Raw genomic sequence first — 14,975 nt, 5'->3', positions numbered from 1 at the left:
CACCCAGAATGACCCTACTTTCACCTCTACATACATCAAAAGTGACCCATCTATTTAAAAAAATATATGTATATTTTTAGGGAGAGGGAGAGAGCGATAGAAACATCAATGATGAGAGAGAATAATTGCAGACCCCACACTGGGGATTGAGCCTGCAACCCAGGCATGTGCCCTGAGGGGGAATTGACTGTGATCGCCTGGTTCATAGGTCCACGCTTAACCACTGAGCCACGCCCCCAGGGCAAAAGTTATCCATCTTCTGACTTTACGTCAGAAAAGTCAACAGGGTTATTTTTAAAAACCTATTTTTAAAAATAAAGATGGCGAGATGTTCTATTCCTTGATCGCTGGGGATCTGCGAGCACGTGCCCTTTTGGGGAGTAGCAGGACGCCGCCCGCAGACACCTTCCGGTCCCCACGGAATTGGCTGCACCGAGCTCCGCCTTTTGGATTCCGCCTTTTGGATTCGGTAGAGAGAAGTCAGCGGATGTTCTGCGAATCCAGGCCGGGTTTTCCGGTACTAAGACGGAACTAACCTCGAGCCGGAAGTCCCAGGACCTTTGCAGAGAAAGCAAGGGGGGTTGGGGGGGGGGAGAAGACTCAGGATAGGAATGGCGGCTCAAATTCCAATTGTGGCCACCACGGCCGCTCCGGGGATATCCCGGAACAGCAAGAAGAGGCCAGCCAGTCCTTCCCACAACGGCAGCAGCGGCGGCGGGGGATATGGCCCGGGTAAGAAGAAAAGAGTGTCCGCCTCCAGCTTTGCACAGGTACGTTGCACTCCGACTAGCCTGCGCATGCGCGGTGGCCGAGCGGGGCGGGGCGGGGCGAAGGGAGAGCGCTTGCGCGGGGCCGGGTGAGACGCAGTGAGGGCGCTTTAGCCGGGCAGAGCGAGTCAGGGCGCATGCGCCGGTTCTGGTGGCGTCAGCTCTTTGGCAGGGTTGTTCCCTGGTGCAGATGAAACACTTTCTTTCCTTAGTGTGGACATGTGGGAATTGGGTAAACCTTCGTCCATTGACAGACATTTACCGAGTGTCTGTGAGGGCCAGAGCGCCCCTACTAGTAAGTGTTACATGGAGGAATACTGGGATGTATTGATAAGGGGGGTTTCCCTCGTCCTTGGAAAAGAGCTTTTTGGTCCCCAGCGTCCCGTCCCAAAGTGTGTTTGGTTTTACCGCACGGGGTTGTCAGAGGATTTAGTGAGATCCTGGTCGGAAAGCCCAGAGCACAGCGCCGGCTACAGACTCCCCCGCAGCACGACGATCCAGGCTCTAGAATCCCAGCAGAGAACTCGCGGAGGAGTGGCTTGCGTGGAAGAGTGTGTGTCCTGGCTCCTGCATTTTACTTAAAGCAACTGGAGCGCAGCGAAGGAGTGTGCTACTGTGCCCTCTCCAGCACGTAGTGTGGCATCCTGCACCCGGAAGGATGCACTAGAGATGTTAACTGCCTCTCATTTCTTCCATTGATAGTTAATAGTGCTCCCCTTTAACAATACTTTATTAAGGTATGATTTTTCATACAGTAAAGTGCACAAATTTTAAGAGGTACAGATGAGTGACTTTTTGCATATGTGGCCACCACCCAGATGAAGATCGAGAATATTATTAAGAGCCCGAGAAAATTCCCTGATGACCCTTTCAAGGCATTAATTACTACTGTCTTCCCTGCCTGCCAGAGGTAACCACTATTCTGACCTCTCTCACCATAGATTGACTTTGCGTTTTTGAACAGAATATAAATGGAATTATACAGAACATACCCTTTTGTGTCTGGGTTTCTCTGTGAAACAGTGTTTTTGAGTTATTCATGTTATTTTATCTGTATCCATATACCTGGTATATTGTGTAAACTATCACAACTGATGGACATTTGAGTTATTTACCGTTTTTAAGTTCCTTTGAACATTTCTATACAAGTAGGTAAAGGCTTTCATTTCTCTTGGGTAAATGGGTAGAAGTGTAATCGCCGGGTCATAAGGTAGACATACATTTAACTCAGTTAGAAATTGTTAAACAGTATTTCCCTAAGTGGTTGCACTATTGTGCATTCTCAGCAGCAAAGTATGACTGTTCCAGTTGCTCTGCATCCTCCACCTTTCCTTTTAGCCATTCTGATGGCTGTGTAGTACTATCTCATTTTTTTTGTTTCTCTGATTACTAATTACTAATTATATCAATCCCCCTTTCATATGCTTATCGACCATTCCAATATCAATTGTTTCTAATTGGGTTTTTAAAAATTATTAATATTCAGGAGTTCTTTATATATTCTTGATTGGAGTCCTTTGCCAGATATATGCAGTGCAAGTATTTGCTCCCAGTATGTCCATGGAGCACACTGTGCTAAAGTGAAAGAAATCATGATGAGTAATAATAATTAATATTTGTGGGGCATTTAATATATACTAGGCATGTTCCAATCACTTTCTAAGTACTAACTCATCTAATCCTCAAAACAACCCCTGTGAATTGTTATTCTACAGATAAAAAGACTGGGGCATAGAGAGGTTAAATAACTTTCCCAAGGTCACACAGCTACCAAGTGGTAGAGTCAGGATTGTAACCCAAGACTGTCCAGAGTCCACATTCTTTTTTCATGCTGCCTCTCTTGATATCACTCTTATTCGCTACCTTAAGAAGATATAACTAGATATCTGATATAACCAAATCCATGTGCAGAGAAATGCTTTGGGGGGGGGCGGGGATTTTGTGAGGTCAACGTTTTAGACTTTCCAAATGCCTATTCAAGTTGATAAAATCTACAGAGACCTAATTGACCTACATACTGAGTGTTACATAATAGGCTGATTTGTGGTGGTTAAGCAGTCAACAAAACACGTAAATGGGAGGCAGCTGTGCTTTAGAAGGTTCATGTAGACTGGATGACGATAGACCAGTGGTTCTCAACCTTGGCTGCACATTAGAATCACCTGGGAATCTTTTTAAAATCCTGATTTCTGGGCCTCATCCTCCAGAAATTCTGTTTCTTTGTTATGGTGTGAGGCCACAACATTAATAACAAAGAAACAGAATTTCTGGAGAATGAGGCCCAGAAATCAGGATTTTAAAAAGATTCCCAGGTGATTCTAATGTGCAGCCAAGGTTGAGAACCACTGTGATAGATTCTTCTGTAATTGGAGGCAGCCAGACAATGCTGGACTGATTTGATTTATTCATTTTAAAAAATCATGCTACCCCAGCTTTTAAGAAAAATCATGATAATGTTAAGTTTTAGAAGTTCCTCCTCCCCCTCCTCCCATTTTTAAAGTGGATATAAAAAGTCACCCAATCTTCCCTAGCAACTATAATAATTTGTGTTTTCTATGTATAAATGTAGTTTTTCAGCATTGTATTTGGTGTATCCTGCTTTTCACTTAGCATTATTTCATAAGCCCGTCTCTATGTTGATAGACTTCTCAAGGAATTAAATGCTCTTATTTAATGGATGTTACTGAATATTTAGGTTGCATCTCAGTTTTTTTGTTTTAAGTAACCCTGTAGTTGTAGACTGGGGTCAGCTTTTGAATCTAGAATACTATTAGATAGATGTAAGTAGACATTTGATTTTTTTTTTTTAAGTGATAAGACAAAGAACGTTTGTTTCTCTTTTTGTAGCCACAGACAGAGTGCCCAAGTTATCCTTAAGTCTGAGTCAGTCATGCAGTCATGCTGTCTGGAGAGATGAAGCCATTTATTTGGGCTCTGCAGTTGGGCACAGCTGAGGCCTCACTGACTTGCCTCAGTTGGGGGCCGGCATGGGCTCTTCTTTGATAGCAGGCCAGGTTTCTCTTCCCTGGGACTTACATCAGCTCTTTCAGTGCTGCGTGCTCTTTCTTTCCTCTTAGGGTTCATGTCTCAGGGCGGGACAGCTCATCTCGTAAAGTCTCTTACTGGGATAGTGGTTTATTTTTATGGAAACTATACATCATATTAAATTATATTTTATTGCATCCCTGCCTGACAGACTTGATCTTCCCTTTGACTGAAGGTGTCTCACTCATCCCGTCACTAATAGACACAGGAGTCTCAGCCAAGCCCCAGCCCAGGAGAAGGGAAGAATGAGGGCGTAGTAACGTGGAGGGCGGAGTTAATGAGGAAAGGAAAGAGAAAACCCAATTCTGAGCCGGAGTGGGGTATTCTTTTGGAGCCTGGTCGGAGAGGGAAGTGGAGGCAGGATGCAGGTCTGGAGTGATGAGCTCAGTGCACCTCAGGATGGCTTCCTTTCTCTGCCCCTTCTTCCGCTCGACTCCGTGGTGGAGGGCTGGCCTGCTGACCAGGACCAGCAGGGGAGGGAGTAGCCAAATGAGCAGGAGGGGTCGGTTTGGAAAATCAGTGCATGAGGACATCATCTTCATTCCCTTTTTGACCCTTCGCAAGCGTGCCATTCGGAATGGTGATGCCAACCTCTAGCCCTCTCTTCCCACCACCTTCCCTTCCTCTCAGCAGATGCACCTGTCCACAGGTGCATCCTCTCCCCTGGCAGCGCTCCCAGACCTGCCAGCCCACATGGACTTGCTGAGGTCCCTGCTGTTCTTAGTGGCCTCTGGGGTAGCACTACCTGCCTGGGTCTCAGTGAGGCATTCCTGCCTGTCAGTGTCCTCCCGGGACCCTCTGGGCCTGGAAACAGCCTATCCCTGTATTCCGTCCAGGGCTTCGCTGTGCCTTTGACCTTACCTCTAGGAATCCGGGAAGAGGCATGAACAGAAAGGGACAATGCAGTCATTCAACAGTTCTGGAGAAGGAGATAAAGCTAAGGCCACGGCTTGAGGAGGGCAGCACTGTGAGCTGGGCCTGTTCTATGGAGGTTCTGTAATCACCATTGGAGGCTTGGGGCCTGTCTCTTCATTTCCCTTTAGGATCTCCTCTTTGCCTCTGTAGCACTTCTGTTTGCTTATCTTCTCCCCGATGGAAACAACGTTATATAAGTAGTCATTTTCTTTATGAAAAACGCAATAAAGTTGAAACTTAAAGTGTATCTGGCCCCAGGAGACCTCTTTTATATTCAGCCTGTTTTCCTAAGTGGTCCCTAGCTGCCATGGTTTTCTATTCACTGCATAGTTCTTATGGTAATTTTTCTCTCTCTCACTTAATTTAGGCCACTCTGTAGGCCCAGCCTCCTGACAACCCGCGTCCATTGGTCTTTGCTCGCCGGGTAGTCTCCTGGTGCATCCTTAATGAACTGTTACAGTCCTCAGGAGAATGGCTCCTTGCCTCCTTCTGACACTGGCGGGTGACCTGCTTACCGCATGTGTCTTCAGCCAGTGGACCAAGCTTCCTCCTTTTCCCTTGGACCACCACCTCTTCAAAGAGCAGATGACTGTCACTCTCTTTGACCTGCATGCCAGCTACAGCTTCCTCCTCAGGTTCCATGAAGTCCCTGGCTCATTCGCTGTTAGGTTGGCCTCTAATACCAGGTAGCCAAACTGTTATCAAAGCGATTGCACTTTTTTACATTTTCACAAGCAATGTATGTAAAGATTCTAGTTTCTCTGCATTCTCGCCAACACGTCATTATGTTTTTGATGACATTCATCCTAGCAGGTGGAAATAATATCTTTTGTGGTTTTGATTTTCTAATCGCTAATAATGTTGAGCATCTTTTCATGCGCTTACTGGCCTATGGGAGGAACCCTGGAGAGGAGTCTGGGCAGGTGTTTGAGAAGAGACAGTTCAGAGAACTATTGCAGCAGAGTGACTGGTCCTGTCTCCCCCATGCCAACTTCCTCCCATATGGATGCCATTGCAGAAAGTGCTAGGGGTCGTGGGGTTGGTGAGATGGAATATATATTTATACATCAGAACTCTTACACTGCTGCTAGAATGTAAGAGTGCAACCATTTAAGGAAATGATTTGGCAGTTTCTTACAAGGTTAAACATATATTTACCCTATAACCCAACCATTCCACTCCTAGGTATTTAACCAGGAGAAGTAAAAACACATGTCCTCACGAAGGCTTGGACAGATATTTCATAGCAGCTTTATTTCATCAACAGGAAAATGGATAAACAAATTGTGGTATGTCCATATAGTAGAGCACTACTCTGCTAAGTAGTGTACAAATTCAGAGACATGAACTAATCCATGCAGCAGCATGGATAAATCTCAGAAGCATTATGCTGAGAGCTAAGGAAGCCAAACACAACAGTACATATGTCAGATTCCACTCATGAAGTTCTAGAACAGGCAAAAGTAATGTGGAAATCAGAACAGAGGTTGCCCCTGAGGGTGGAAGGTACTGGCTAAGAAGAGGCATGAGGGAACTTTCTGGGATGATGGAAATGCTCTCTTATCTCCTTGGGGGCATGGCTTACACAAGTGTAATCATTTGGCAAAACCTAGGAAACTACACTTAAGATCTGTGCATTTCGCTCTATGTAAATTATATATCAAAAAACAATTTATTGCCATTTGGAAGATTGGAAATTGCATTACAAATCAGAAGTTATTTTTTACTTGGTCTTGTTTTTTTTCTTTGTGATTCGTAGCTTAAAAGTCTTTTTGTTTTAAAGCACATTGGCCTGCCTGTCAGGGCACTCTGGCCACAGCCAGCTGAGCAACTAGCCTCCTCTCCCTCTATTCTCCTTCCTTAGAATGCCCACGTCCTGCTGTGGCCCTTAAGCATACCAGCCCTAGCCTGGGATCTGGCTGATGAGACCCTTAAAGGGACTGGACCTTTTTTGTCTTAATATTTCAAGACATAGTTTGACATAATCAGCAGGAGTAGGGGCCATGTGGTGTCATGGAGAGCCTGAGTTTTTCTGTATACTGGGAATAATAGCACAACCTTGTAGTTAGTTGTTGTCTGAGTTAAATGAGGCATCGTGGGCAGGACACCCATCCCTGTGCTTGGCACATGGGGGGCCAGAAAGTGTGGCAGCTGGGGTCCTGGCTTCCCCTGGTCTCCTGTGGCTTCTGAACAGCAGGTGCAGCGGGCAGTCTAGCATGTCTTCTGCTGCTGCAGGCCACCTTCTGGGGCTCTGGGCACACCGTCTTCCCCGCATGTCCTGTGATGCCATCTTATGTCTTGTTGAGAGCTGTGGTAGGGAACTCAGCTAAAAGATACTGACCTACTATTCTTACTGTGTTTTAAGGGTATCAGCATGGAAGCCATGAATGAGAATAAAATGGTGCCCTCTGACTTTAGCACAGGACCTATGGAAAAAACTTCCAAACCTTTGCCATTTAAGGATCCCAACTTTGTGGTAAGCATCTAAGGCAGCGGTTCTCAACCTGTGGGTCGTGACCCCTTTCACAGGGGTCGCCTGAGACAATCGGAAAACACATGTATAATTACATATTGTTTTTGTGTTTAATCACTATGCTTTAATTATATTCAATTTGTAACAATGAAAGTACATCCTGCATATCAGATACTTACATTACGATTCATAACAGTAGCAAAATTACAGTTATGAAGTAGCAATGAAAGTAATTTTATGGTTGGGGGTCACCACAACATGAGGAACTGTATTAAAGGGTTGTGGCATTAGGAAGGTTAAGAACCACTGATCTAAGGTATTTGATAAATTACAGTGGGAGGCTGGGGAGTGTTGGGGGTGGGTGGGTGTAAGAGATCAACCGAAGGACTTGTATGTATGCATATAAGCATAACCAATGGACACAAGAAACGGGGGCGACGGGGGGTGAGGGCATGTGCGGGGGAGGGGGGAGGGGGGATAGGGGCGGCCGGGGGAAGGTCAATGGGGGAAAAAAAGGAGACATATATGTACTACTATCTGTAATACTTTAAACAATAAAATAAAATAAAAATATATGTCACACACACAAAAACAAAAAACCAAGCACCCATACTTTGGCTTCTGATCGTGCTGGGCCTGCAGCCCAGGTGGCACTGGTGTCCCCTTCTCTCCAGGTTGCCACCTTCCCTGCCTTGGGCTTTGTGGGAAGGGTGGAGGCAGGAGAAGAAGGGCCCATCCTTTAAGCAAATCTAAGCTATTGTATTGTAAAGTAGAAACTGGCTACTTTTCCTGTCGTTCTCAGGGGACTTACACTGATTCAGCTTATACATAAAAGTTTTTTTTTTTTTTAAATACTGTTTTTAAAATACAGTATTGCCAGTGCCTGCAACAGATTTTGCTCTCCTTTTCCATTTTATTTTGTCATCTTCATCGGACAAAAAGAAGAAACATTTCCAGAAGGTGTGCTATGCCGTGCTTGAGGCATAATTGCATTTTCCAGCATCCCCAGTAATTTGCAAGGCAGAGACTTGTCCTCAGAAGGGAGATTAGAGATGTGGTCATGAGTTTGAATCTAACTTTGTAGTAAATTTATTTTAAAATAATGGGAAATCCCTGAGTGAAGTCTATAAAGTTAGACCCAACAAAGGATGTGATTTTCTGTGTGCATGTAAAAAACATAACCTCTTAGTAGTATTTCTACTTCATCATCAACTAACTCATGGATTTTGACAATCCAAAAGCATTGTTTTTTATAAGGAAGATTAAAGTGCACAATGTAATACTTAAAAAAAAAGGCTTAGGGGTACAAATGATTGCTGACAGAATGAGGGGTATATTACAGTTATGAATAAGCATAAATGTCACATTCTGAAATGGTACTTTCCACTGATTTTTGTTTCTCCTTGTCCATGCTTCTGATCCCAGCACTCTGGCCATGGTGGTGCAGTAGCTGGCAAGAAGAATAGAACCTGGAAGAACCTGAAACAAATCCTCGCTTCTGAAAGGGCATTGCCGTGGCAACTGAATGATCCTAACTGTGAGCTGTTTAGCACCTTCTTTGAGTGTATAATGTTTCCACTGGGAATTTTCTTACCACAAACCTACGTTATTGTGTTTGCATAAGTGGAGGAAACAGTTTTTAGCTTAGGAATTTTATAGTGGTGTCAATATAGGGAGGTTATGTGTACATTTCCTCATAACTGCATCTGTACTCTGTTGTCATGGGTGTGTGGTTTTTAATGTCACTGTTAGCATGTCAATCTGGAGAAACAAGTCCTGATATAATAATATTGGTTTGACAAACCAATAAGAAGTTTAGCAAACTTCTCATTCAGAAGTCTACTCTTAAAATTTATTTGCAAGAACAAGGTTGCCCCAGATTTGGTAGGTTTCCTAACAACCAGCTTAAAGGCAAGCTTTGTTTTACTGTCTGAGCCAGTGTTTTTCAGAGTAAATGCTTTGGGCTACAGCATTTCCAAATCTATGTAAAGTGCTCTTTTACATTCTGTTCAGCTTCATTGGAAAGTACAGGTAAAAGTTTCCTCCAGCTCCTGTCCCACTGCACATCTTTCATGGGCGGGGGTAGGGGGTGGGGGGATGTGACTCAGATGGATGACAAGTGAGCTAGTCAGTTGTCTGGGTGTGGACATTCCAGTATCTGGATGCTGAGACCCAAGCAGTGGGTCATCTGGCACCTCATTACCCTCAGCTCATGTCGCCCAAGACGGTGAAAATGGTTGTGGGCAGACGAGCTTTCCCTGCAGTTCTGCTAGAGTGGATGGTCCCTGGGGGCAGGGCAAAGCTAGCCCTTGGGCTAGAAGGGAGCTGAATGTTTGAAAATCAGTTTAGTTATCTTCTTTTTCTTTTTTTGCAGACTTCAGTATTGATGCTCCTCCATCCTTCAAACCAGCTAAGAAGTATTCTGATGTTTCAGGTCTTCTTGTGAGTATAATTATATCTCTATGCCTCATAACATGGAATTGAAGGGAAGGTTTCACAGTATTGTCTACTTATACAGTGTTCAATATTGACCACCACTGGTCCTGCCCGGAGCCCATATAATTTGAATGGGTAATGGGTTTGTGCTGGAGTGTTCACTTGTTTGTTTCAGAGTGGCTGTCACCTGGGCGTCATGTGGGCAGTCTGGCGAGAGGATTGCTCCAGAAAGGAGACCAAGTTTCACTTCCCTGTACTTATATGAAAGATGCTTCATATATTCTCATGTTAACTACATGAAAAAAAAACACACCCACAAACTTTTATAGTACTCAAGTTTAAAAAGTCTGCATTTTTGAGGGATTGTACTCTTTAAAAAATATTTAAACTTCTCAAAAGAGGCACTATGGTAAAGATAGTGGTTTTCAAACATATTTTTAAGCACCAGAAACTCCTTTCCAAGTGAAATCCTTTACAGAATCCCCTGGAGCCCACCTACCCACTGTGTGGGTCTGGTCCTCTGTCCTCCCCACTGCCCACCACAGTGACCCCTAAAGTGCTTCTAGGAACACAGTTTGAAAACCGTGGTAGGATGAGTGGGACTTCGGCAAGTTGCTGACCCTCAGGAACCTCAGGGAGCCTTGTCTCCTTTTCAGAATGTAGACGAAGGGTGGAACTGTCAGCTCACCTTCATCCTTTTTCATCACTATTCAACTCGGAAAATGGGCTTTTCTTCCTGACTGTAGAACTAATAGGTCACTGCACTTTTAAAAACTCATCCGCTTCATTTAAATGCTTTACATTTTTATGAAAATGTATGGCTCCAACTTCTATAACAAACTGACTAAATGGTACACAGTTTACATCGGTAAGGATTTGAGTTGTTTTTGTAATTTTGAAAATAATATTATTTGTACTCTGAATTTGTCATATGTTTTAGCTTTCCTCCAGAGAGCACACACTCCTCAGTGTATTACAAACTTTTTAATATAGGAACTTAAATATAGTGATTCTTAAAAAACGATAGAAGTGCTGTAAAATGGAACATACCTGCTTGAGTGTACATGTGGGGGGGGGGGTGCGTGCATGTGTGTGCATGCATGTATGCTGGGTTCTTTTTGTATCCACTCATGGCATGTATCTCCTCCTAAAGGTCCCCTGAGAGAAATGTTGTAGCCTTATGCTGTCTCTTGTCTACAGCCTGAAAATAGTTGCCTCATATACTTGACCCTTTTTATTTTTTTTAAAATATATTTTATTGATTTTTCACAGAGAGGAAGGGAGAGGGATAGAGAGCCAGAAACATCGATAAGAGAGAGACATCGATCAGCTGCCTCCTGCACACCCTGTACTGGGGATGTGCCCGCAACCAAGGTACATGCCCTTGACCGGAATCGAACCCGGGACCCCTCAGTCCGCAGGCCGACGCTCCATCCACTGAGCCAAACCGGTCAGGGAAACCCTTTTTAATAGTTGTTTATGGCAGAAGAACTAGCTTGGCACCAGTTACTCTGTTATGGCCCCAAATTTCTCCCTGTACCATTTTGTGCTGAGCTTGTAGAAGCCATGGGTCATGGCCAGACTTGGAGGGTGGTCTTTAAAAATGTAGCTTTATCCTCAGCATTATCAGGCAGTTCATCTGCTGTACAATGATTTTCACACATTAGGAGGCATGAAAGTCATTGTGAGAACCATTGTTCCAGACCCCTTTATGCCACTGGCAAAGGACTTGTCATGTTACATAAAACCTAACACCTCTTGCCCCAATGCATGTAAGATTCAAGAAATTCTGAACATACAAAAACTCTACCATATCATTGAAAGACAAACATAGAAGAATTGGCTAAAAGACAATTACAAGGAGGAGATACACATGACCAATAAGTGGATATTCATGCTCACTGATAATGAGGAAAAGACTCATCAGGTAGGGAAGAAGTGAATATCCTCATACATTGCTATTTGAGGTGGGAACCGACATTGGTACGGAGTCTATGGACGTCAGTTTGGCACTACCTACTGAGACAAGCAAAAGCCTGTGATCCGGCATTGCCTCCCAGACGGCTCCCTTAGAAACAGTGTGCCCAAGGAGCTGTGTGCAGAAATGTTTGGGAGGAAATGGATTAGCAGAATATTGGAGACAACATAAAGGTCAATCAGTGGGAGAAAGGGGAGTGTTTTCATACTAGTCTGTGAGCTTGATATGTATGTAACAACGAGGATTAACTTCCAAGATATATTGTTTACTGAAAGGTACAAAGCAATGTAGGCTGCATAGTACCACCTAAGTAAAAATCAGCACATGCTTACAAAAAAAATGTGAGTAATTTCTCTGGTGTGTTTATGTTTGTGTGAGGTATATGGACACAGACTGGAAAGTACCCACCTAGCAGTGGTATCCTCAGGGGAAGGCAAAAGACTTGGGATGGTAGAAGGGGACTTTAGTCTTATTCGAAATGTTGTCTTTTTTCTTTTCTCTTTTAGAGGAAAATATGTTCATCTGTTACTTGTATAAATTAAAGTTACATAATTAAAAAATAAGCCCAGCTCATGTTTATACTGACCCACCTTTTCCCAGCCAGCCAAGCAACTGTTTCCCTGTGTGTGGGCATGGCAGGGAGGCATGCAGGGTCACATCTGTGTTTAGCTAGCTGTTGTTACACAGCTATGGAAAGCACTAGGCTCTGGGCGAGATGGGGGGCAGTGAGCACCGCGGTCACCCTGCAGCGGGGGAGGCCCGAAATCTGTTTGCTGCCTGCCCTCTTTGCCGGAGGCGGCGGGGGGGGGGGGGGGGGGGGGGTGGCGTCCGGGGTAGATGGCCTTTGTTTCATTCGGGCGCCCTGGATGGAATCCGGAGGAGGTTCTAACTAGGAGTGCAGTTCTTTACTGGTTCAGCTGTGCTGTGTACTTGGCACCCTCCCTTCTGTTCAGAACTCTAGGTCAGGTGCCGTCTGTGCAAGTTCTCATTGGTGACCTTTTTGTTGGTGCCACAGTATCTGTGCATTTTGCATTAGTTATTCAGCAGCCTTCTTGGCAGTGAGGTCTGAACTTGGGCGGGCCGGCTCAGCACAGTTTGGTGGTAGGAGTGAGGTGGCCACAGGAATGGAGCCAGGCCAGGCTGGTTCTCGTATGGAGGCCGGATGATCAAAGCCAGATGCACACGCCTGCACCCCTGCTGGGAACTGCAGGCAGCCTCCCCTGCCAGTCAGATCATCTCACTGCTCATGGCCAGAAGCCTCAGAAGGGGCTTGTTGCTGCCTTTCTGTTTAAGCCTTCCTGTATATTACTGTCTTCATTACATTACTTTCTAGTGTTACAGAAAGGCAGTATCTAGATCAGTGATGGCGAACCTATGACACGCGTGTCAGAGGTGACACACGTGTCATAGGTTCGCCATCACTGATCTAGATCAAGCCAAAGGATCAGAGCTTTGTTTCTTACAGAGCTTTAATTAATCTTAGTTTTTTAGAAATAATCTCGTTTTCCTGACGGGAAGCCGTTAAGTACCTAAGGAGATCCCAGTGGCAGAATTGGAGACTTAGCGAATGAGAAACCTATGACTCAGTTCCCCACAGCTGTTGCTCCTTCACGCCCTCCCTGATTAAAGCAGCATTGCTGCTTCCAGGCCCACAGAGATGAGCATACCATCCACACTTGAGTAACTGGATGTTATGCGTCTAGACTTTAACGGCATCTCATAGTTTTCTGAAAGGAGCTCCAGATGACTCACCTTCATGTCTTCTGTTTCAAAATCTAAGAAGCCATGTGCCTTGAGATGCATAGTGGGTGAACTAGATTGTCCACTCTGCACATGGGAAAACAGAACAAAAGAGAATGTTGGTATGTCAGTGGGAAACAGGTTCTCTTTTCTGTGATGGTCCTAAGTGTTCATTTAGTAGTTCATTCATTCATCTATCATTTGCTGTACAAACACTGCCTGAAGGCCTACTGTGCTCTGCATTGCACTAGGAGCCAGGATTCAGTGATAAGCACAGCACAGGGTTCCTGCCTCAGGGAGCCTCAGAGCTTGGGCGTTAATCAGAGGCTCTTGCAGATAATATACGTAAAAGCAACAGCGATAAGCATCCCATAGGGGACACATGTGGTGAGGTGAGAGGGTGGGGTCCTGACCTCCTGTCGGGGGCAGATAAGGCTTCCCTGATGACAAGACTTTGGGGGCTGAGTCCTATGGGATGAACGGGTGATTACTGAGCATAGTGAGCCAAGGAAAGGGAAAATGGAGCGTAACCAGAGGGAGAGACTTGGAGCCTGGGAATTGGGACAGCGAGTGCGGACATGTAGCTGAGGAAGAGCTGGCAGGGACATAGGAGCCATGCTGAGGACTGGGGCCTTTGTCCCGGAAACAGAGAAGAGCCACTGAGAGGTTTCATAAAGGACACGACCAGAATTGCAAGTTGCAAAGATGAGCCTTACTGTAGTTGCAAGTTGTAGGATGGCTGTCCCTCCTGGTGGAAGAGTGGGTGTTGGTGGCTAGCCCAGCACTGCTATGGAGCCCTGGGAGCCGTGGAAGTGGTACAGGGAGGGTGAGGATGGGTAGGAGAGGGATGCCCTGGAGTAGGAGGAAGGCAGCAGGGAGGGGCATGGAGGTGCTGCTCCCTGCCTTGGGAACAGATCTGCAACATTTGTTTGAAGCAGGTGGGAGATTGAAGGCAGGGATGATCATCATGAATTCAGTTTTGTAGCCCTTGAGGCACCAACCAGAAGAGTCCTAGAATCTGATGTGGTTATTCCTCTTCCTCCCATTCATTCCCTGAAGTCTTAAGTCTGGGAAGATTAACACGTCTTCACCAAAGTGCGCAATTTAGTGTTCTTGGCAACAGAGTAAGACATGATGAAGATGTATTTCACTTTCAGTAAAATAGAAGAAAAAAAATTAAACTTGAACTTAAAATAGTCACCACCAACAGCTCTCTGCCCTTCTCTGTGCCTGCTTCCCACCCAGGCCAACTACACTGACCCCCAGAGCAAGCTGCGGTTCAGCACCATCGAGGAGTTTTCCTACATTCGGAGGCTGCCCTCTGACGTTGTCACTGGCTACCTGGCCCTGCGGAAGGCCACAAGCATCGTGCCCTGAGCCTTGAGAAGTGGCGATGAAGTGGAAAACTTTCCAAGCCAGACTTGGATGCACAGTTTTGTTTCATGGAAACGCTCATTCTGCTGTCAGTCTGGAAATGTCAGCGCTGGGCCTTGGAAAGAATGTTTGGCTTTAAGGTGTGTGTTTTTTCTGTGTTTTCCCTCCAAGTGTGATATTTCCTGTTGAGTTAAATTATATTTCACTTGTTGCCCCAAGTAAAGGCATTTGACAAGAAAATAGGAAA

At 45.1% G+C, this 14,975-nt stretch overlaps 1 protein-coding gene and 1 long non-coding RNA gene across 8 annotated transcripts in view; one reads left to right on the top strand and one right to left on the bottom strand.

Annotated features, from left to right (window-relative positions):
• The window catches only part of LOC132239964 (uncharacterized), a 14,533-nt gene extending 13,864 nt beyond the window's left edge, over positions 1-669 (bottom strand). For all 4 annotated transcript variants that reach the window (XR_009454201.1, XR_009454200.1, XR_009454199.1 and 1 more), the window contains exon 1: positions 537-669. This is a non-coding gene — a long non-coding RNA (uncharacterized LOC132239964). The remainder of the gene's footprint in view (positions 1-536) is intronic.
• On the top strand, positions 410-14,975 carry INO80C (INO80 complex subunit C). 4 transcript variants are annotated; one of them, XM_059707094.1, is made up of 5 exons: positions 429-770; positions 7,093-7,203; positions 8,626-8,737; positions 9,575-9,642; positions 14,600-14,975. In XM_059707094.1, the coding sequence occupies exons 1-5, from the start codon at positions 612-614 to the stop codon at positions 14,729-14,731; spliced, it is 582 nt and encodes a 193-aa protein (XP_059563077.1). In that variant the 5' UTR covers positions 429-611; the 3' UTR covers positions 14,732-14,975. The 4 variants fall into 4 exon arrangements, with proteins under 4 accessions (XP_059563079.1, XP_059563077.1, XP_059563078.1 ...); XM_059707095.1 differs by lacking the exon at positions 429-770 and adding an exon at positions 929-1,062; XM_059707097.1 differs by lacking the exon at positions 429-770 and adding an exon at positions 1,113-1,677.

This window comes from Myotis daubentonii, chromosome 8, assembly GCF_963259705.1.
Source record: "Myotis daubentonii chromosome 8, mMyoDau2.1, whole genome shotgun sequence".
Taxonomy (NCBI): Eukaryota; Metazoa; Chordata; class Mammalia; order Chiroptera; family Vespertilionidae; genus Myotis; species Myotis daubentonii.
This window is presented reverse-complemented; position numbering and strand designations above follow the sequence as displayed.

Excerpts from the sequence above, each read along its gene's own strand:
- INO80C (XM_059707094.1), top strand. The coding sequence starts at position 612 with ATGGCGGCTCAAATTCCAATTGTGGCCACCACGGCCGCTCCGGGGATA. Across the intron at positions 7,204-8,625 it reads TTAAGGATCCCAACTTTGTG|CACTCTGGCCATGGTGGTGC; the intron begins GTAAGCATCTAA and ends TTCTGATCCCAG. Across the intron at positions 8,738-9,574 it reads GCAACTGAATGATCCTAACT|ACTTCAGTATTGATGCTCCT; the intron begins GTGAGCTGTTTA and ends CTTTTTTTGCAG.